The 24,308-nt window shown below is 44.0% G+C and overlaps 1 protein-coding gene across 1 annotated transcript in view; it reads left to right on the top strand.

Annotated features, from left to right (window-relative positions):
* The first annotated feature begins 12,323 nt into the window (after positions 1-12,323).
* The window catches only part of TAPT1 (transmembrane anterior posterior transformation 1), a 101,269-nt gene continuing 89,284 nt past the window's right edge, over positions 12,324-24,308 (top strand). The window contains 1 exon segment of the mRNA XM_032773924.2: positions 12,324-12,598. Within this exon segment, the coding sequence (XP_032629815.1) occupies positions 12,370-12,598 (229 nt within the window). The 5' untranslated portion in view covers positions 12,324-12,369.

Consider the following 24,308-nt stretch of genomic DNA (forward strand, 5'->3'; position numbering starts at 1 on the left):
GGAGTTAGGAGGAAACCTTGTTTACTCACAGCCGAGAAAGCAAAAAAGACCCCGAGTATCCAAATTCCCGCCCCTGACTTTAAACAATCCAGTTCTCTGATTGGTCCTCTGGTCAGGTGTTTGGTTACCCTTTCCAGGTAAAAGAAACTTAACCCTTACCTTACCTATCTATTTATGACAGGGCCTCTGAGGGAAGAGGAGGAGCAGGGGATGGGGCCACAGTTCCAGCACCGGTAGTGCCCCCTCAGCTTCTACACAGGTTCTGGAACTCCTATGGGGGACCCCAAATTGGTCAGGGCTCCTAGGCATGGGCCACATGGACCTGTGTGTTAATCTGTCACTGAACCTGTTGTACATTTTATGTTATTTTTTTGGAACAGATAGTGAAAGGAACATTTAATAATGCATATTGGCTTTATTCTTATTAATCATGTTAGATTAATATTAAAGCTGGGTGAATAACTAACTGATTTCAGGTTCATTGACCGTTCCAAAAAATCAAAACCAAATTTTGATTTGGGTCGAACTGAATCAGAAAATTTCAAAAAAAAATTGGTGAATTGAAAACATCCATTTGGGATTGAACAATATATTTTGTTTGTCAAAAGCAACTCTTAGCCCAGTTATTAGGGTACTTGGTGAGGATGTAGAAAACCCAGGTTCAGTTTCCTTCTCTGCTTGATGTGGAGCAGGGATCTGAAGTTGAAGCTGTCTTTTCGATTTCACAATGGATACCCTGGCTTATGGGGTATTCTGAGGCAGGTCTTTATCAAATCTATCCTGTTGAAGCTGTTCCACTTTGCATAAACTACTTGAATAGTTATTGGGCCACATAGTGAGAATGACTCTATATTCCAGTGGTTGGTGCAGTCACCTGGGATGTGAGAGCCCCAAATCCGTGCTCCAAGCAATATTTATTATTTATACAAAGTAGAACAGCTTCAGCAAGCAAGATTGAGAGAGTCATACCTCAGTGATTAAGGTACTCTCCTGTGAGAAGGGAGACGGAAGTTCATATCTCTGCTCCATATCAGGCAGAGTGGGAACTGAATCAGGTCTCCCACATCTCAGATGAGCATCCTAACCATAGGGGTAAAGTTACAAGCAGGGTACCACTTTCTGCTCCTGCAAGAGTGTGAATGACACCTAAATCCTCTGATGACTCTATCACCCCACTGCCCCAAAAAGTTGCTGAAAACTGTTTGGCGAATTTTTGTCATATTAGCAAGAACTTTCCATTTGGCTGCACTTGTCATTGAGGAAATTATTCATCCAAAAATCTCACCCAGCTTTAATCACTTTTATTATGGTAGTACCTCATAGATAGCCAAGAATGGCATTCTAGGCAATGTACAACCCCAGACTAGCAGACTGTTTGTCTTAGTTAATTTCTGTCATAGGTAATTTCTTGTACAGAGTGTTCTTCCCATGTAAAGATTGCATATAAAAACTGATACACCACTCAAAATGTCAGAGACAGAAGATGAAGGAAAGAATGTTTCCATGATTTTGTCCCAGGGGCGTATAGAAGTATTTTTAACAACCAACTACAAACAGCATTGACTGAAACTGAGTTAGATTTTGCTTCCATACTAGCCCTTTGTATTTTGCAAAATATATGACAGCTATGATTGGGAAACATTTCAAACTAAATTTGTTAATATCACTTTGATTATTGCTAAGTGATGCATTGCTTTTCAATGGCAAAATAAGAATGAGCCTACATGACCTAAATGGATAGATGAGCTAAAACTTACATTACCAATGTAAAAGAATTTACTGTTTGTATTAGGACAGAGCCTGAATCAATTTTACCTGTGACAACAATTCAGCACTACCACATTCACTTATCATGAGTTTTTTGACTTTACAGCCTTTGACCCTTCAGAAGTGCATGGGTTTATAATGCCAATTTTTTTAATGAAAGAAGGATGAGACGCTCCAGTTTTGTCTTCTAATACTTGTACAAATTCTTATAGAAGAGCCAAGAAACTAAACTATTTTACTACATATATTCTAAATGCCTAAGCTTTTGAAAAGTCAAGTAGCCTTCAAATTTCAAATTTCAAATTTCAAAAATTGGAGCCTGAGAGATCTTGATGAAATGGGCTAGCAGTATATGGGCCCGGGTAGCTTTGGGACACCAGTAGCAGCTGTGTTTTCTCTGCCTTTGTTACCCATAAGAGTGATATATCAACTAAAATCACCACTGTCTGTGGAAAATGGAGCACTATTCAGTGCCATTGCCCTATATGTCTAGTTTAGTGCAGCCAAGCAATTCCCTCCTCATTTCCCTCGCCTCTGGTGTGCCATACTCACCATGGCTGGTGCTGTGTAGGGCACAAGCACTCCAAAGCAGAAGCATCAATAAGCATGCCTTTTAGGGGAGCAAGGAAGGAGAATCATAACTTTTACTTTCTGTTGAGACTACACTGACAGTGGTACCTTTGTGTGTTTTATCTGTAGCTGCTACCACAGAATGCCTAAGCCAAATAAGGAGGAGAAACAAGAGGACTTGGGATGACATCATAGGCGCTGACTCTATGGGTGCTCTGGGGCTGGAGCACTCACGGGGAAAAATTAGTAGGTGCTCAGCACCCACCAGCAGCCAAGCTCCTCCCGCCTTGTCTCCTCCACCCCTCCCAAGCGATTACCCACCGGGCAGAGGGGAAGTCGGCACCTACGGATGACATGTTAAGTGAGATCATGTAAACCAATGCTGCATCATATCATGAACAGAGGCCTGGAGGATGAATATTGCCTGGAGAAAGAAAGCCAACAGCACACAGGCTGAGGAATCCCAGCAGGTAAAGAAGAGGGAGATGCACCAGGATGTAATGGGACTTCTCTGGCAGCAAACACAGATACTGCAGATTCTTTTGGGCACAGAGGTTCAACAATCAAGGATTAAGGTTTGCCTCCTTTTGCAGTCCATGGAGAACTTCAGTATAGCACCTCCCTACATGCCTCCCCCAACATGCCACATGGTGTCAGGACTGCATCCCTACCCCTATCACTCCACACTCATGGACACTATGGACAACCACAGCTTCACATACACTGACACGTGAGAACTACAGTTGATATATGTGTAGCTAAAATGAGCATGAATGTTCCTTCTCTTTCTTTAAGCTCTGTTCCATAAATGTATTAAGGTTTTAACATATTTGCTTTTAACTTGCACAGAATTTTTGAAGTGTTTTCATTAGTCAATAAAACTACTGTTTGGAAAATAATTGATCTTTATTAGTGCCCAACATATGCTGTAGAATGCCTGGTGGTAGTGAAAGCTCCCACTTACTTCTTGTTGTATACTGTAACACAACTTATAGAATCAGTGACAAACACAGTGTAATAGCCATAAATGTACAGTAAACACCACAAAATTAATATATGCATTGTCAGTGTTCTATTCTTACATGTACACCAAGCACCACACAGTTCCTAACAGATCCCCAAACTGCAAGATCAGGTAGAACTTAGTACACCACAACACATTACTGGAGCTTGCTGTCAAAGTGCTCTTTCACAGCTTCTTTGAGCCATATAGCTCCAGGTTGAACTGTTCTAATAGCCATGTATTTGTTTAAACTCAGCAGTCAGCCATTTCACCTCTACCATCCACCACAGTGGCAACTTTTCCCCTTTTGTTGCACAGATAGCAGGACATAATAGACAGCTATCACCGTTGGGATATTTTCCTCAGTGAGATCCAATCTTATGAATAAACAATGCCAGCACCCCTTCAATCTACCAGAAGCACATTCAACCATCATTCTGCACCTGCTGAACTGTAGTTGTTTAGTGCTATTAAGGTGTTCTGTGTATGACTTCATGAGCCACAGGAGTAAGGGGTAGGCTGGGTCCCCCAGGGTCACTACTGGCATTTCAACATCACCAATGGCAATCTGTTGGTCGAGAAAGTGTCCCTGCTTATAACTTTCTGAACAGTTCTGTGTTCTTAAAGATACACGTGTCATGCACCTTCCCTGATCAGCCAATATTGATGTCATAGAAGCACCCCCAGTGATCCACCAGAGCTTGCATAACCACAGAAAAATAGCCTTTTCTGTTGATATAGTCTGTGGCAAAGTGGGCTGTGTGCTCTCTATCACTCCACCATGGTTTGGAAACCCCATTGCTGCAAATTCATGCATTATGTCCTGCACATTGCCAACAGTCACAATCCTGCGTAGCAGGAGAGAATAACTGGCCTTGCACACTTGCATGACAATGGTCCTATAACAGGGTGCTGGCTAGGAGAAACAAGCCAGGCCCCTGTTTGCCCTGTTCCAGAGGAAAAAGGGTTGGTTGGGCTGGCTGAGGGGCCATGCTCTAATTACCAGAGGGGATCCACCGGTACGCCTGGGTAGCCAGCCTGCCCTATAAAGCTGGCTCAGAGACAGGCAGCAGGGGAGAGACAGGAAAGGGAGGAGTGTGGGCTGTAGATCCCTGCTGGCTTGGAAGCTAGTAGTCTCCAAGAGTGTTGGTCTCTGTAAATACTTGTAAATAGTAGGTGGTGGGAATGGACACAAACAATAAAAGGACACAGGTGCTGCACCTTGGTTGGTCTCTGGGTGTTTTGGGGGCCTAGGCTGGTGAGGGCCAGGTTACAGGTCCCCACAGTGGATTTCCGACTACAAAATTATGTTCTACTCACCAATAGCAGACAGCTGCAGTGGCACAGGAGCTAACAAACAGAGCTAGCTGTAAACTGGGGAGTTTGAGTGGGAGTTCTGTTGGAGGAGTTTGGGGGGAAGACTAGGAGAATGAGGTAGAGGAACAGACAGGCTAGTGAAGGGAGTGTGTGGTGTTCTGGCACTGTTGTGGTGCTTGTTGGATATTTGTTTTGCTGTGGGTGGTGGTAGTTTGATTTGGTTTGTATTTCCCAGACTAACAGGACTTAGGTGGGAAGGCTGTGACAGATACAGAGGCAGCAATGGTAGTGACCTAAGCAGTGGAAGACACAATGATGATGACTGGATGTGGAAGCTGCATTATGTACATGATCCTGGAATGGTACCTGAAAAGACTTTCATCTACATGAAGTGCCACCTGATAGAGCTGATGGAAGAAATGATCTGAGGATGGGAGATGCAGGTGGAAACTCTGGATGAATTTAGAAGGGAGTTCGAGCAGATAATGGAGCAAAGACATGAGGATGCTGAAGGGAAAAGCTCAGACTAGCAGATCAAAGCAGGACCAAAGAACTCTGAGGGGAGGCTTCTGGGTGAGGAAAGCGGACAGTGGAAGCATGTGACTAAGAGAACCAGGCAGAGGAAAAGACAGGCTAGTGAAGGAGCAACAGAACTCAGGAACAGGTTTGCGGAGTTGGAAAATGAAGAAAGGGCACAGCAGGTGGTCACTGACGGTGAGAGGAGAGGACAAGGAAGAAGAGAAGAGCAGCTAGTTCTATAGGAAGAGGGGAAGAGTCAATGGCAATAACACCAAATATGAGCCCCAGGAAAATGGGTTGCAGAGGACTGCAAGGGAGAATAGGAATCGAGAAGACATGCAGCCAGAGAGAATGGGATAGACCGGAGAATTGCACCATCACCAGGAAAAGGCAGGTCTACATGACTGGGGACTCCTTACTGAGAAGAACCAGAGCTGATCCAGAGAACAGAAGGGTGTGCTGTCTGCCGGGTGCTAAGATACGGGATGTGGATCTGAGGCTGAAGAGGACCCTAATGGGAGCGGGAAAGAATCTACTGATTGTCATTCATGTGGGAACAAATGATACGGCTAGATTCTCACTGGAATGTATCAAGGGGAGACTATGCTAGGCTGGGAAAGATGCTTAAGGAAATCGAGGCTCAGGTGATCTTCAGTGGTATTCTACATGTTCCTAGAGAAGGGCAACAAAGGTGTGACAATATTATGATGATCAAGAGATGGCTCAAGCAGTGGGGCTATAAGGAGGGCTTTTGGATGTATGATCACTGGGAGGCATTCATGGACAGAGGACTGTTCTCTCGTGATGGACTTCACCTGAGTAGGGAGGGAAATAGACTTCTAGGATGGAGGCTGGAACAACTGATTAAGAGAGCTTTAAACTAGAAATTTGGGGGCCTATTGTAATTATGCAAAGTATGGGCCATTAATGATGGCACGTTTTATTTTATTTTGCTTGGTGACTTACTTTGTTCTGTCTGTTATTACTTGGAACCACTTAAATTCTACTTTCTGTATTTAATAAATATCTTTTTACTTAATTAATTAACTCAGAGTATGTATTAATACCTGGGGGAGCAAAGAACTGTGCATATCTATCAGTGTTATAGAGGGCAAACAATTTAAGTTTACCCTGTATAAGCAGGACAAAATGGATTTATTTGGGTTTAGACCCCATTTGGAGTTGGGCATCTGAGTGTCAAAGACAGGAATACTTCTATTAGCTGCTTTCAGGTAAATCTGCAGCTTTGGGGCAAGTAATTCAGACCCTGGGTCTTTGTTGGAGCAGACGGGCATGTCTGGCTCAGCAAGACAGGATGCTGGGGTCCCGAGCTGGCACAGAAAGCAGGGGCAGAAGTAGTCTTGGCACATCGGGTGGCAGTTCCCAAGTGGGGGGTTCTGTGATCTAACCCGTCACAGGGGTGGGTGAGATTCTGTGGCCTGCATTGTGCAGGAGGTCAGACTAGATGATCATGATGGTCCCTTCTGACCTTAAAGTCTAGGACTGTATGAGTAGCAATCCCATGCTGGAAGTTCCCATAGTGTGATCACCACTTGCTTCTCCACTGTCAGTATAGCTCTCATTTTGGTGTTCTTGTGCTGGAGGGCTGGGGTCAGCTAGACACACAGATCCAGGAATGTGGCACTATGGATCTGAAAATGCCATAGCTGCTGCTCGTCATCCCAAGCCTGCAATACGATGCAGTCCCACCAGTCTGTGCTCATTTCACAGGCCCAGAAGCAGCACTTCACTGTTTGCAGCTGTTCCATAAATGCCAACAATAACCTTGAATTGGTTCTCGATATGTCCCACAGCAATCTGCTCTCCAGGAAACCATGTTCCCAGTGGCTCTTCTTGCAGCTCTACAAATACTGGAGGATTGTACATGGTGTGCTTGCCACACTCATGACAATAGTGCAGAGCTGTTCAGCTGACTGACAGCTTTATGTCAACGTAACACATTGGCAAAAGTTTGTAGTGTAGACATGCCCATGTCTGCATCTGTGTTCATAACTATTTTTCTTATTGTTTAGTTATCTTTGTTGATAAGTTGCCTATTCCTATTTATTTTTCTGGATCTCTGAAGAGAATCTGTTACTTAACTTACGGTTAGCTCATTTTCCTTGATAGACCATCTATCATGCTTCTTTGAGAGACAAAGCATTTCCTTGCTTTTTTAATAATGTTTTTGGATAATGAGAGTCTCGTCTTCAGAATAACTAGTTGATCTGACAGAGGTGAGTGACATAAACAGAGGCCTAAAAAGGACCATGAGGATCTGCCATCAAGATGGATTGCAAAGGGTAATGGCCCTTTTTCTAGCTCCTTTTCTTACAGGAAATTAGTAATGCTTTGTGAGGGATCAGAGACAAATTTTGTGACACTTTATGCTTTCATTTTATATCTATGGGAAACAACATTGGGTGCTAGCGATGGTATTTACAAACAAGTCATCCTAGTCAGGAGATGGAGTCATTGCAGCACTGGACGTTTCGTGACTGAAATGCGAATGAGATGGACATCTGGATACCATGGTAAAAGTCTAAATAATGAAAGTGCTGAGGGAAACTGTCCTGAGATCCAAACACCAGAATTCTTTCTGGCAGTAATGATTTATACAATGCTTTAGAAACATAGGCGGTAAGTTCTATGGGCCCTTGGTGCCTGGGCACCAGGAATATTCCTGGCCTGGGGCCCAGCTCCAGCACTGTTTGAGGCCAGGTCTCCTTCGGCCCTGCCCTCCACCCCCGGGCACTCCCCACCGCGCATTCCTCGGGGGATTTAAAATGGCCCCAGGGCCCCCACCCACCACCGGCATCACAGCAGAGTTGAGAGGCTTCTGCCTGTTCACTCCACATGGCTACCAGCCTCTCCCTGTGGCCCATGGGCAGGATGGGTTGGGTCTGTATCCACGCATGCTGCTCCCACCTCTGTGACCAATAGGAAGCTGCTGGAGCAGGGCCCCCCAGCTCGCCCTGCCTAGGAACCCCAGGTAAGTGCTGCATCCTCCCATCCCCTCCCGGAGCTTGCACCCTCACTCCCTTCCCACACACTCCCGCCTACCCCCAAACTCCCTCCCAGAGCTTGCACCCCCCCTGCACTCCTCCCATCCCCAAACTCCCATCTCAGAGCCTGCACCCCCACCCCAGCCTGGAGCCTGCAATCAAACTCCATCCCAGAGTCTGCACCTCTCACCCCCTTCTGCTCCCCCACCCCCTGCCCCAGCCCAGAGCCTACATCCAGCACCCAAACTCCATCCCAGAGCCTGCACCCCAGACACCCCCCCACCCAAACTCCCTCCCAGAGCCCAACCTCTCACCTCTTCTGCACCCCAATCCCCTGCCCCAGCCCAGGGCCTGCACTGCAGACCTCCTCACTTCACCCAAACTCCCTCCCAGAGCCTTAGGCAGGTGGGGGGTGGAGTTTGGGGAAGCGGGCTCTGGGCATTCTGGGCACTACCAAAATTTCTACAAACCTGCCGCCCCATTTACAAACATCAACTAATGTATCCTTTCTGCCATAGATAAATTGGTATCACCTTTGCTATTATACAGATAGGAAAACTGGCAGAGAGGTGAAATAAGTTGTGTAAAACCATAGAGATGCAGTGTGAGAACAGATACTGAAAATCAGGAGATTCCCAGTTTGGGGCGCTCACTACACTCGCTAATATACAAATAAACCTTTCTTTGGTTGGGAGAGTGACTCCTTTGAAATAATCCATGTCTCATCCCTCTTTCCAATGCTGCCAACTGTCTCACAGAAAAGAAAGAAAGTGAAACGCCTGTAGTTAAAAACATTGGAAACAACCATTTTCTCCGATATTGTAACCGCCCATTTTCTGTTCCTCCAGAAGAGTCCCCGAAGAGCAGCTCTTCATATCCACCAAGACTCCCAGCTGCCACAGAACCTTCTGATTCCAACATTCAATCCTTCTATTGAAGGGGCATCATTCAAAACACTCGGCTTGCGACTGTGAACACCACCTGTGGGGGTGGGGGGAAGGAGAGGTGATTTGGTCCATGTGTACCTTGTTAGCATGTGTAACAGGGTGTTCTGCTGTGATGCTCTTAGCACAACTGTTGGAATGCATTCATGGCAGTGATGTGCCCTGATGCCACAACTGCAAAGAAAATATCTGAACATGGATATGACACTGGATGACTGCTTGAAACTGGATTCTTTCTCTGGGCAGTGGCACTCAACAGCACATTTCAATCCAAATAAATTGCAAGATGCAGCATGAAGGAGCTGCTGTTCTGAAAACAGCAGATACTCTTAGTTAACTCTTGACTGGAACCATATTAATGAGGTATTACTACAGTTCTAAACCTTCTTCCTATGGAATCTCTGATAAATATTAAAATCTAAACGTTTTCATACCAGGGCTCTGAATACCCTAATGTTAGCTTCAATTTAGTTTGCTAGGGTTGGGGTGAGATTCTGGGAGTGACCACTAGTCCTCAAAATCTCAAATATAATAGTTAAAACACAAAAATCTTTGCATGTGGAATGGACAAGTTAAGCTATTATAAACTGAATATTAGCGGTAATCTCTAGGGAAAAGATATGTCATTATGGATGGCAAAATTAGGATATCTGCTCACTATGTGTCTAGCAGTCAAAAATGTGAATGAGATATTAGTATGTATTAAAATGTTATGCCTGGAGCCATACTACTTTAAGCAGTGAGAGTGTTTCATCTCATAAATTAGGCAGGGCCAGACTGGGTCAGTACTAAGGAAATTCATGTGTGGCAAGTACAGGTGCTAGTGACTCATTAGCTAGCATGTGAACCAGTACTGAATTGGAAAACAGAGTGCCAGGTCGTACTCTGCTGCTGCAGTTGCCTTCTTTCAGATAAGATCAAGGTCATTGTCAGTAAAGATCCCATGGCATGGTTTGTAAATGCTAAATCCAGTGTACTGAATTAAATTCAAACCTAAAAATCTCCCAATAACAGCCTTATAAAATCATTGATATAGGCCAGAGTTACAAAAGGTTATGTACCTTGTCATAAAGTGTGGGAGGAGAGAGATTACTATGCACTGAATGCAACGGCCATCTTACTTTTTATAATCAAATCCAAATAAAACATATCAACCAAAACCAATCAGCATGAACCAACATAGCCAATTAATAAAACATACAAAAGAAGACATTTAAAATGGAGATCAGGATACACAATCGGCTCCCCATTCATTTATTGGACATTTGTCAATAATTATTATTTCTGAACTGCAAGAGCTTAGTGATTCCTTGGCTACTTCTTGTTCCTACTCGTTGTTGCCCAGTCATCCCTTTATACCAGTTAGGTTGCTTATCACATTAAGTAATTGTTTTGCTGTTACATTATGCTCCTCGCAACTGCTGCAGTTACCTGTTGTCTCTTGTCTTATACTTAAATTGTAAGCACATTGGGGCCTGGACCATTTCTTCATTAGGTGTGTGTACAATGGCTCACACAATGAGGTCCTGATCCCTGATGGGGGACCCTTAGATGCTCCCTTGATACAAATAAATAACAGTATTGCCAACCCCAACATTTTAAGAATTATGAGATTTTAAATAAAATTGAATTGTGTTCTTTGGTCTCACTTGTGATTTGATCTCCCCATGCCCCAGTATATATGCATGCAACAAGGACAGCGTTACCAACTTTCACAAATGTATACCAGATAGGTAGGGCCATTTTGATCAATTTCACAGTCACAGGATTTTAAAAATAGTAAATTTCATGCTTTCAGCTATTTAAATCTGAAATTTCACGGTGTTGTAATTGTAGGGGTCCTGAGCCCAAAGGAGTTTTGGGGGGAGTGTCGCAAAGTTATTGTAGAGGGAAGAGGTTGTGGTACTGCTACTCTTACTTCTCTGCTGCTGCTGGCAGAGATGGGCAGCTGGAGAGCAGCAGCTGCTGACTGGGAGCCCAGCACAAAGGGTGACCATAGCAAATGAGAAAAATTGGGGCAGGGGGTAGGGGGTAATAGGAGCCTAAATAACAAAAAGATCCAAAAATCGGGACTGTCCCTATAAAATCGGGACATCTGGTTACCCTACTAGTACAACTCTTTCATGGCTGTGAAATTGGTAGGGCCCTACAGATAGGGAAATTTTAGTTCTCACTGCAGAATCTCTTGCTACAGGACTCAGCTGAACTGGCTCCCCATTGTATTGGGCACTGTAACAGAGTAAGACACAAGCCATGTCCTGAAGAGTTTACAATCTAGTCCAAAACATACTGCATTTTAGTAGAAACACAGTTGGCTTTATAGTTAATCATTTACCCTGCCCCATTCTGTCTTTTGGACTGGAAGGGACCTTGAGAGGTCATCGAGTCCAGTCCCCTGCCCTCATGGCAGGACCAAATACTGTCTAGACCATCTCTGATAGACACTTATCTAACCTACTCTTAAATATCTCCAGAGATGGAGATTCCACAACCTCCCTAGGCAATTTATTCCAGTGTTTAACTACCCTGACAGTTAGGAACTTTTTCCTAATGTCCAACCTAAACCTACCTTGCTGCAGTTTCAGCCCATTGCTTCTTGTTCTATCATTAGAGGCTAAGGTGAACAAGTTTTCTCCCTCTTCCTGATGACACCCTTTTAGATACCTGAAAACTTACATTTGAATCATTTGTGTTTCATTGTGTTTGTTTGAACCTGGTGTTGTTTAATCATTCAAATGGTTTTAAATTGGTTTTTTAATGTACATTGGTTTTATATTATGATACAGCACCCCAAATGCCTTTGTGGTGAAGAGCAGAGTGGTACTTAATGACATTATTTCCTTTATTATAATTACAGTCAGATGATGATTTTGTGGGGGCAGAGGAAAGGAGGCTAGACTGGCCCATTAGGTCTGTTATGTATTAAATCCTCTCCCCAGACTTAACAGCATCTAAAGAGTTGGATCTAGAGTAGACTGAGCGTCAGATCCCCTTAGGCCTGGCTGTGCCCCTGGGCAGGTTTGTGTGAGGCCTGAGAGAGCTGAAACTTTAGCTCTAGTTCAGTAGGAGGCCGTGGAATGTAAATGGTTAACAATGGCTTTGCCTATAGCAAGATGGCGGCCGGAGTTCCCTCCTCACTCCCTGGGACGTGACAGGCGGTCAGGATCGTGCGTGAGCGTCGCATGGCGATGACGCACATTGGGGGCGCGGGGTAGTGGAGTTTGTTGCGCTGCTGGAGGCGGACATGGCGGGCGTCGCTGATGCCGCCGCTCCCGGCAGCAGCGGGGACGGGAGGCGAGGCGGCGCCCCGGAGCAGCTGCAGCAGGACGCGGGAAGGGGGGAGCAGAAAAGCAGCTGTTCGAGCGGTGAGTCCTGGCCGCCTGCAGGCGGCTCCGGGCAGCCACCTCAGCGAACCGAAACCCTGGGCTTCTACGAGAGCGACCGGGAGCGGAAAAAAAAGAGAAACGTCTCAGGTGAGGGGCAGGGGCCCGGCTGGGGCTCGGGGTGAGGCGCCGGGAAGGGTGGGGTTGAAGTTAGCGAGGGGAGAGGCTGGCTGGGGGTGAGGAGCGTGCTGGGTAGGGGAGTCCCCAGGGAGGCCGGGAGCGGAGCTGTCCGTTCCAGCTGCCTGGACCGGGGGAGCCTTCCAGACAGCTCAGAACCCCGGGAGCAGCGGGCGCCGAAGCAGGGCCTTTCAGAGAGGAAGTTTGGTTCCGGGCTATCAGAGCGCTGGTCATGTGAGTGCTGTGATAGTAAAAGTGTCTCACTGATGCACTCAGCAAACACTCTGTTCAAAGTCTGCGGCCAAAAGTGTCCAAACGTGGGTGCCTACAGTCAGCCTCTTACATTTGGTTTTAGGCTACTAAGTGAACTTGGTCTGGTCAGTTCACAGTTCCTAAATTCTGCATATCCGTTTAAGAGCATTTTAGGCACCTGTGGTTGAAAGTTTTGGCCAGAGACTTTAAAAACTGTGCAACATAGTTCAAATATGAGTGGTGTGTAGCATCTGTGGTAGCTTAAGTGATGTCGGAAGACTTTGTGAACTAGTAAACAATGTCTTATTAGTCATTACATCTGCTTATTTTCTCCTTATGCTTAGATTTGGTAAGTGATGTACCTTCAAAAAAAGATCTAAGTGGTTTATATCTTTAAATCACATTTACAGTAGTGTTCAATAAAGGAGAGTGGAATAGTGGCATTTCTGTGTAGTTTCATGTAATGAATACAATGATAAAAAGATCAACTGTAATTGATAAGTATTATAAATCAATGTTAGGCAATGTCAGTGGATACTTTATTGCTATGACTTCAGCTAAGAAAACAATTCCACAAAATAGTGTACTGTATTCTAAACTAATCTTAGAGATTCAGATCTAGAGGGGTACTGTGTTTGGTCTATTCTACTGTTTTGAACTATGTGTGTATGTTTGTCCAGTGTTCTGTGTCACTGAGGCACAGAAAACACTTGCTGAATAAACAGTTTTTGATAAATGAATTTACTTAATACAGAATATTGTTATTCGATAATCTGTTTAGTCTCTGGAACGAATATATTATGTAAGCCTCCAAAAATATAATTATGCATTATTATTTGTGGTCTTCAGTTTAGCTACATTTAGTTTAAATGACCATTTGTAAGAAGAAAATAATATAAGGAAAATGTAACAATTTTTGCCATCAAGCTACAGCTGTATGCAGACTTACACTTGAATTCCTGATGTTTCCAAGTCCTGTATTCTGTCATCTTTAGACAAAACAGATTAATTTTTTTTTTAATTTTACGATAAAAGCTTTATGTAGTTTATTGTGTTGGTGGTTCTGATTTAATTCTTAAGATTCCAAATAATTGATATTTATTATATATGATATTAGAACTGTTGACATACCTTGCTAAAAATGGCTTTTGAAAACAGTCTTGAAGAAGAAATCAGACTTTGAGACTGTTCATCTACCGCTTTATGGATTTGAGCATAACTTTACATAACAATAAACATCAGAATAGAAAACAGAGTAGGTATGATTTTAATTGAACTGTTTACTAATAGCTGAATTATTTCCATTCAAGCTTTACTAGTGTTATATCAGTCTCAAATTCTACTGCATTCCTGACAACTCTATTATGTCATAAGATTTATAGCATCATTGTGCCTTTGTGGTATTGATGAAACTGCATTAACGTTAAATCACCACAACTCTACTGATTTAGCTTGATTATGATATTATGAATTTTATATGGTGAAATGGAATGTTATGTTTAGTATGTATACTGATGTACCCAAAAGGTTGTTGAGTAAATAGTATGTTTAGATATCTTTATAAAATGTTTTCCTATACAGAAAAAATACAAAACATATATTTTAACATTAGTTTTGATTAACTGATATTTAAATTCAGGTATATAAGAGCCAATAGTTCATAATGGATTTTAAGAATAAAAACACTTTTTTTTTTATTTAGAAAAAAAATACAATAAATTGTCTTTCATATATGGAGATATACCTATCTCATAGAGCTGAAAGGTCATCGAGTCCAGCCCCCTGCCTTCACTAGCAGGACCAAGGACTGTTTTTTACCCCCGATCCCTAAGTGGCCCTCTGAAGGATTGAACTCACAACCCTGAATTTAGCAGGCCAATGCTCAAACCACTGAGCTATCCCTCCCTATCCCTTTATTTATCTTGATATAAAAACTAAAATAACTTCACTTATATCTGGCTCTAGTAACATGCTCAATATTGTACAAGTTCCCAAAATTAAAAATAGTTCCTTCCGTTATAATATAAGCAAGTTAGCATAGACAGGATGTTCTGGGGAGGCCACGAGGAAATAACTGATTTTTCTGAAGCGTGTATTGTCATATTGATTCACTTCTGGGACTTTTGAAATAAGTATATGTTTAAGATGGATTCAAGTGACGAGAAGGTAGTAGCTTAGTATTTTGGAAATGATAGAGCAATTTATATGTAATGGGAGCATAGAGTGAGCCATAGATAAGGTTGTGTTTACATTCTTATAAATGGGTTTCTCCTTTTCTACTTAGTGCTTTATATTTTTCATGTGAGTATCTAAGTGTTATTGATTTACCTAAGGTATACTGCGTCTTTGTCCTTTAAAAAAGTCTATTTTAACTTCTTACATTTTGAGGGAGATTGTGCTTTATTTACTTTATACTCAAAGTTCTTCAGTCTGTATTTGTCCATTGAGTCCTTGTTTTCCCTTCTGCTGCTGCCAGTTCTCAATTCTTGCCTCAGGTTGGGAAATGGCAGCATGTATTTTGAGCAGTCGGGATGAGGATAGAACTGGCATACAGTTGATAATTACCATTCAGATCATGAGAAGGCTGCGTTTGTGAAGGAAAGAGGTGCTTTTCGAGCCCATGGCTAGGGTTTGGCCCATGGGAAGGCTTGGGAATAGAATGTTTCTTGTGAGAAGGTATGGTGGTGTGATACCGAACTCCTGTTGGAGATATTTTGGGTTTTGTCATGTCATATGAATTAGTCAAAAGTAGACTAGTGCCTTTGTCAAGCTCTTCATAAACTTGAAAATTCCTGAGAAGTCTTCTGTAGTGGATTATTGATGTGGTCTTGACAACACTGATGGAAGTTCCTTTTAAACCTCCTCTCCATTCCTATGATTTTGGGGGTTTTATACAGAAGGTCATTTTCTGGATGGCAATACATCTCTACCCTAATATAACATTGTCCTTGGGAGCCAAAAACTCTAACCGTGTTATAGGTGAAACTGAGTTATATTGAACTTGCTTTGATCCGCTGGAGTGCGCAGTCCTGCCCCCGCCCCTGGAGCACTGCTTTACCGTGTTATATCCAAATTTGTGTTATATCAGGTCATGTTATATTGGGGTAGAAGTGTACCTCTCGCTCTCAAAATACGTTCCCTTTGACTGCCAGTCTCTTATCCGCGGTATATCAGATTTTACAAAGATAAAGTGGTGGAGTAGACTAGTTCGATTCCTTTTCAGGGTGATGTCAGAGTTCCACCGTAAGCCTATTATCCTGCCAAAATTTTTCCGCTGCATCCATGTGCCTGGCCATCTTGATGAGGCTCTTCTCCATATATTCATTGTTAAAGATCCTTGGGACCCTATTTGGAGCAGACTAGAGCCCTCATAAAGTTCACCCAAGTACTTTTTTTCAGTTCACACTAGTTCCTTGGAGAATACTGTTACCAAGAGGACCACGTCTACCTTACTGCATTTCACATTGCTTTGACCTATTTGGTCTGAACTAGACAGCTATGTCACTCTGCCTGAGCCAAGGTTATTGCACCAGCCTGCTTCAGTGATGTTTCCATTATCATAGGCATTGGCAAAGCAGCTAAAAGTTCTTCTCCCCGTTTACCAAAAGAGGTTTTGCTTTGCTTTAGGATTCCATTATTTTCAGTTGACTAAATTTTTACGTGCCCCTCTCCCCCATTTGCTCATTCTACAGTCTTGTATGTTGTGCCTGATTCTGAGTTTTGAGAAGAATCTTAGTCCTCCTTGTGATGTATATTTTAAAGTATATATAAATCTACCTGTTAACTGTGAACCTTGCCCTCATTGCTTATTTGTTCTCGTTTTCTCTTCAGCTATCCCTGAGGCGTCTTACTTTCTGGGAGGGAGAATTCTGCATAGATACCTTTTGGAGAAGGAAAATTGCTTGCTTGTATTTTTTGCTTCTCTTAAACTAAGATCTTGCAGGATTCGCACTCACCTGCCCACGTTCCATCAGTTTGGAGGGTATTTGTTGGAGTGGGTTTTTTTGTCTTGCAACATGCTTTGCACTTATTTTTGAGGCAGATTTCTATCTTATATTTACATTGTTTTGGGAGATTTGCCTCCTGCAAGGAGGAACAGACTGGAATGTTATGAGGAGACTTGTACTTGGCAGGGATGATGCATGATGGCTGAAGCTAAGATTTTGTCATGGATGTTGCGGAAGTCACGGAATCAGTGACTGAGTCGCCATGGATGGCGGGGGATATCCCAAATATCCCAGTTGCTGCAGGGGGTACCCCACAGCTCCTGGCCACCACAGGGAGTATCCCGCAGCTCCTGGCTGCCTTGGGCGGAGGGGGACCCCAGCTCTGAGTGGACGGAGGGGGCCCCTGGACCTCCAAGTCCAATACCTGGTGGGGGGGGGGTCCCCAGAACTCCCAGGTAGTTGCCCAGTGGCTCCTCATTTTGTCAGTGATGTTTTTAGTAAAAAGAGAGATATTTTCCGGTTACAGACTTCCGTAAATTTTTCTTTATTGCCCGTGACCTGTCTGTGACTTTTACTAAAAAATATCTTTGACAAAAATCTTTGCCTTATTGATAACCAGTAATACATGTAGCTCGCCATTTACTGCACCCTCCCTGGGTTACATACAAAAGCTGAGTGTTATGGCATTTTCATTTTAAAAAGGCTAAGACCTAGGAGTGAGAATCCTATGTGATGGTATCTTAAGAGAAACAAAATGAAAGGGCAAGTAACTTTCCTTTTTTGCATTAGAAAGTTTTCAGTTTAACTCGTTTAAGTCCCTGTGTAATGATTCCAGTATAGCTGATCCCTATATTTGGGGTCGGGAAGGAATTTTCCTCCAGGGCAGATTGGCAGAGGCCCTGGAGGTTTTTCGCCTTCCTCTGCAGGGTGGGGCATGGGTCACTTGCTGGTGGATTCTCCGCAGCTTGAGGTCTTCAAACCACAATTTAAAGACTTCAATAACTCAGACATAGGTTAGGAGTTTGTTATAGAAGTGGATGGGTAGGATTCTGTGGCCTGCTTTGTGCAGGAGGTCAGACTAGATGATCATATTGGTCCTTTCTGACCTTAAAGTCTATGAGGCTATTGGAATTTCAGTTGGACCATAATAGTTGTATATTGTTGCTTTTATTCTGAATCTTAATGTTCTCAAATTAATTTTTACCAATCATGGTGAATTTAAGTTACAAGAGTTCAGGCAGGAATAGTATAGTCTGATGTTTCGGTGGATCAAAATATATATCTTATCAGAGTGTCTAAAACATCTGTTTAATATCTACCTGACGAAGAAAGGGAAGTCCTCTATGGCCTGTGTTATGCAGGAGGTCAGACTAGATTATTACAGGGTTCTCTTCTAGGCTTAGTATCTGTTGATAGTAACTGATATAGAATAGGATAAGTCTCTTCTTGCTGTCCTACCAAAGTGCCTCAACCTTGATGGGGGTGTGTCTTTTCTTCTCTTGGTCTGGATGCGTTTACACATAACATATTCTTGCAGATGGGAGGAGATGCTCCTAGTGTGAAGAATCCCTGACTCCATCTTTTAGAGGGTTTGGCTACACTTGCAGCTGTACAGCGCTGGAAGTTAAAGCTGTCTTCGTACAGCTGTGTAGAGAAAGCACTGCAGTGTGGCCACATTTGCAGCATTTGCAGCGGTGTTGGGAGTGGTGCATTATGGACAGCTATGCCAGAGTTCAAGTGGCTGCAACGTGCTTTTCAAAAGAGTGGGGTGAGGTGGAGTGTGACAAGGAGTGTGGGGGAGAGAGAGAGTGGATTTTTGGAGCTGACACTGTGTCAGCTCCCTGGCTTGCAAGTTCCGACCCCTTCCCCCACCCCTCTCTCATTCACTAAATGCAAATAGCCTTCTTTGTTTTTTTTCCTCAGACCAGATAAGTAGCTGCTCCAAAACAGACCCCGCCTCGCGCCCGCCGTGCTGCTTCTCTCCTCAAGCAAACACTAGCTATGGACATTCCAAAGGGATCCCTCTGCCTCTGCTCATTCACTGCAAACAGTAGCTGTTTGTTTTTTAGATAAGCAGCTCCAGGAGCCCCGAGTTCACAGCAAAACAAAGAGAGGCATCACAACAAAGCAAAGTGTGTTATCTTTACTTAAAAGCATTATGGGAAGGTTCCCAGAGGTCAGTTACAACGTAGTAAGATTAATCACTGCTTACACTGGCACCCCAGTGCTGCAACAGCAGTGCTGTTCTCTTTATTCCTCTCATTGAGGTGGAGTACATACAGCGCTGTATATGCCTTGCCAGTGTGGACTGGGAGTAAGTTACAGCGCTGCAAAGCCAGCACCAGCGTGTAACTCTCAAGTATAGCCAAGCCCAGAGACTGAGGAAGTCAACTCTGCAGCTTTTCCAATGTCGTCTTTGCCAAGGTTCAAGCATTCCAACCCAGGTCAACAACTGGTAGCATCAAATATTTTTTACTAATGACCTTGCTTATTAGCTTCTCTGGATGGTAGCACAGAAAATCTAGGCTATCACATTTAAAAACAGGTATTTAAATTTGCTTATTTGTCAGGATTGCATGTTTTTAGTGATGCCTCCATAAATGTTTTTTTCAGTTATGATATTCCCACTGTGCAATTGGATTTACTGAGCTGGGACTTCATCTCTGACTGTCCTCAGTACTTTGACCAATCAGTGCCCATATAAAGCCCTGGGTGAAAGCCCTATTTCTCAAGTTATTCCCTGCTCTCAAATCATCAGTTACGAGTCTTGTTAATTGATGAACTCATTGAAGATGGAGCTAAATCCCCAGTTTAGTAGGCCAAACTCTGAAGGCACTGCTGTCCTAGTCCGGACTGCAATTGATGCAGATGTGTGGGGCAGAACTGGGGTGGCCATGAAGTGGAACATTTTTAGGCTCGAAGTTACAAATTTTCTAACCATCACAGGCTCTGGAACAGCCTTCCAACAGGAGTAGTGGGAACAAACAACCTAACTAGTTTTAAGATGGATCTTGATAAATTTATCAATGGGATTATATGACGGGGTTGCCTGCAACAGCAGGGGCATGGACTTGATTCCAGTCCTATCTTCCTATTAGGCTCCACATGGAGCACTAAAGGAAGGTGCATTCTTATAAAAGCCCATCTTCCTTCAGTGTTCTGCTCAGCAACTTTGTACGTATATACGGTTGGGATGAGAGCACCAGGAGGTGTGCATCCCCCTCTCAGTTCCCAAAGGGCTAACAGGTTTGGGGACCCAGAAGCAGATTTTAGGGATGGTGAGAGTTGTGGAGAGAGAGAAAATTAAAAGCAAATTGCTTAAAGGAAGAATGTCAGCTTGAAAGTTAGTCAAGTAGAGGAAAAAACGTGATTAATTTCATGTGCTAAATGTGCCCCTTAATCCCCCGATAAATATTGTTCTCTAATCTTTCAACTACAGGAATTTAAGGAGTTGTTTTTAGCAACAGTAATTACAATATTTCCAGAGACTTGATTTTTTTTTTTTTTTTTTGTCTAACGTTCCACTGATCAGTTAACTCATCAAACAAACAACACAAAAGAACAGGAAACCTTAAAATACCCTCCCTGTTAAAATATTTGAATCTCTCCATTGAAAGAATAGGGGCAGATTTTCTTTCTTTCTCCATCCTGCAGTAAAGATGAAATTCAAGCCACTGAACATTTTCAGTTGGAACAATAGCTTTTGCTGTTCTTAAACTGAAAGAAATCCTACATTGTTTTTAGATGGTGTTCCATTCCATTACAGGTTTAAGCTAAAAGGAACTTTCCATCCTCAGAGTAGTTGCCACATTGATGCTACCACTTCCATGATTTGTAGGTGCAGTTTCCTTACCCTGTTAACCACTATTGTGCACATTTGTTTTATCACCACTGAAATATAGGGAATTGGTATTAGTGATATAGAAAATGATCTGATTAGCCTAAGATTTAATTTTGTACGTTGAATTGTGTTTTAAAGCCTATCAAACACTTGTTTTAAAAACTGTTATCCAAACTGTGGAAACAAGTATAGATTAATGTCCATGGCAATGTGACCTAGTTATCAGAGCACAGGACCTGGAGTTCTTATACACTCTGCTCCTGACTTGCTTTTGTGATCTTGGGTAAGGGATTTAACCTCTATTTTGCTGTTTAAGTGGTGGTGGTAATTTTCTACCTCAGACATGAGGATTGATTAATGCAGTGTTTCCCAACTTCTGGGGCATGTCTATGCTATGACTATAGCAGCAGAGCTATGGTGCCATAGCTCTGCTGGCATAGTCCCATAATGTAGACACAGCCTACACCATGGGTCTCAAACATGTAGCCTGTGGGCTGCCTGCAGAGATCTTGCGTGTGGCCCGCCAAGCTCCCCGTGCCCCCCCCCCGTCTACCCACGGATTGCCCCCTGTGGTGTTGCGAGCCCTGCGCCGCTGTCTGAAGCATCTGGCAGCACGCCCCTTCAGGCCGGGAGGGGAGGGGGAAGGAGGCAGAGGGCTCCTGCATTGCCTCCTTACAGACACCGCCTGCCACAGCTCCCATTGGCCAGGTACAGGGAACCGCGGCCAATGGGAGCTTCGTGGGAGGTACCTAGCGGAGCGGCAAGAGCAGCACATGCACAGAACCTTGAGCCCCTCCCCCTTCGCCAGGGGCTGCAGGGACAAGGTTCTAGCTGCTTCCTGGAATGGAGCAGCATGGGGTCAGGGGCCAGGGCAGGCAGGCAGGGAGCCTTCCCTGGCCCCAGTGCATGCCACTGCCACCCCGGAGCCGCTCTAGGTAAGCGGTGCCGGTCTGGAGCCCACACTCTGCACCCCAGCTCCCTGCCCTGAGCCCCCTGCCACATCCCACACCCTTCCTGCACCCCAGCTCCCTGCCCTGAGCCCCCTGCCACATCCCACACCCTTCCTGCACCCCAGCTCCCTACCCTGAGCCCCCTGCCACATCCCACACCCTTCCTGCACCCCAGTTCCCTGCCCTGAGCCCCCTGCCACATCCCACACCCAACTCCCTGCCCTGAGCCCCCTGCCACATCCCACACCTCTCCTGCACCCCAACTCCCTGTCCTGAGCCCCCTGCTGCATGCTGCACCCTCCTGCACTCCCTGGGGGCAGCCTTGGGGTGGGGACTTCAGGAAAGGGGTGGAAAGAGGTAGGGTAGGGGCGGGGCCTAATGGAAGAGGTGGAGTGGTGGCGGGACCAGAGGCAGCGAGAGGGGGTGTCAGTGATGCGGTCCTCGGTTCAATGCACTAGTCCTCATGTGGCCCTCATGATCATTTGAATTTGAGACCCCTGGCCTGCACCAATGGAAGAGGTTTTTCTGTCAGTGTAGGAACACCATCTCCCGGAGCGAGAGTAGCTGGATCAGTGGAAATATCCTTCCATTGACTTAGCTGTGTCTACACCAGGGAATAAGTCGTCATAACTACAGCTCTAGGAGTGTGGATTTTTCACACTGTATGTAGCTGGCTCGACATAAATTTTAAGCATATACCAGGCCTCACTTGGCCAGTGTAAAGGACATGCCAGTGATGGGCATAGAAGGACTTGTCTATTCTTCACCAAAGTGTCAGCTTTAAAAAAACAAACAAACAAAAAAGTATAGCTGTTGTTGTTGCAAAGAAAACCTTCAGAATATGAAGTTTCTAATCAATACCCGAATACTCGAAGCCACATTTACACTATAAACTTACATCTGTATAACTGTGCTACTCAGAGGTGAAAAATCCACATCCCTGAGTGATGCAGTTATACTGACCTAACCCCCTGGTATAGATAGCGTTACAGGGATGGAAGGGCTTCTCCCATCAACATAGCTACTGCCTCTATCTGAGAGAGATTAACTACACCGACAGAAGATTTTAGAGATAGTAGCATCTTCACTGAAGCGCTACAGTGGCACAGCTGCACTGGTGCAGTGTTTTAAGCATAGACCTGCCCTGAATTTGTAGAGAGCCAGAAACAATAGCTCTGGTGTGTGAATTGCCCCTTTCATTTAAGTGGGTACTAATTCAGGTGCCAATGGCGATACCTTAAATGTCAACATTTTAAACTCTTTCACCTCTCTTCAAAGCATATAAGAAAGGAGAAGTATCGTGATCTACGTTCTCATTTAGTAAAATAGAGCAAGAAGGTGGAAAATGTATAAATTAAGATGTGTAGGCTGTATGCACACATGGCAGGGTTGCAGAGACAGGGATGGGCTGCAATTGGTTTCATTTTCCTGATGCTCAGCATGAAAAATTTGGGAAATACTGGAATAATGCTTGTAAAGGAAGTGTTGCGTTTAATGCCTTGCCTGTGTCCACAGTACAAACTTTGGTCAACACAAGTTACCTTGGCGCACAGCCACTGAAGTTTGTGTATTGCACAGTCACCTGCATACTTGGCTCGATGGGCCAGCACTGTGCATACTCACCAGGAGTGCTTGTATTAATGTGAAATGTGGTACACCACAGGAAGGTATCCCAGTGTGCTATGTGCCACAATCTGGCTTGCTCCCTTTTTGGGAAATGTTTACAATGTGTTATGAAATAGAAATGACTTACTCAGGTATTTCTGGGAGCCACAAGTCAAGTTCCTAGCATGCAACTATCCCCGTCCATGTCCCATAATTTTCTCACCATTTTTTAAAAAGTCCCGCACACCTGCATGGGACTCTTTGATGTCTGCCATCTCTGACAGATGCATAAAGCCTGCAAGGCTATTCGCTATTCTCATAAATGTTGCAAATACAGGACACTGCTGTAGTGCCTGGTATAGATGCACTGTGCCGACGGGAAAACATTCTCTCGTTGGCATAATTACTCCCCCTCAATGAGAGGCAAACGCTGTGTCGGTGGGAGTGCATTTCCTGCTAACATAGCACAGTCTGGACAGCTTTTTAAGTCGATGTAACTTACGTCATTCCAGGGAGTGGGTTTTTCACACCTCTGAACAACGTAAGTTATATCAACTTAAGCAGTAGTGTAGACAAGCCCTTAAACTTTATACATATAGAACAGTGTAATGTTCATAACACAAACACACATCTTTATTAACCCAAACATATACACACCTACTTATTAATCCTATTTTTATTCTATATCTACACTATAGCCAGTGTGCTTATTCTCTGTAGGCGTTTCTTCCTCTGCTCTGTCAGAGTCCTTTTGCTCTGTCCCAGCAGTGCTGCTGCTGCTTCGTGCTGCTCCAGACCATTTGACTGACTGATGACCACACACTTTTGCCTTCTGACTATCTGCCTTATATTCATATTTTGGCCTGCTCTGATTGGTTATTCTTTCACTCCTTCCTTATCCTCCAATCAAATGTAGACCCTTTCTGGTTGGTCTGTACTTGTAGTCCAATCACAACTGCTAAATCTAACTGTCAATCAAAGCTGTTACATAATAAGTTTTAGGATTATAGTCTGTTTACATTTATGGTCTGGTGACCCTCACCTAGTTTTGGAGGAGTATGCCTGACTGACCTCTCCCTGCAGTGCTG

This window comes from Chelonoidis abingdonii, chromosome 5 (assembly GCF_003597395.2).
Source record: "Chelonoidis abingdonii isolate Lonesome George chromosome 5, CheloAbing_2.0, whole genome shotgun sequence".
Lineage (NCBI taxonomy): Eukaryota > Metazoa > Chordata > Testudines > Testudinidae > Chelonoidis > Chelonoidis abingdonii.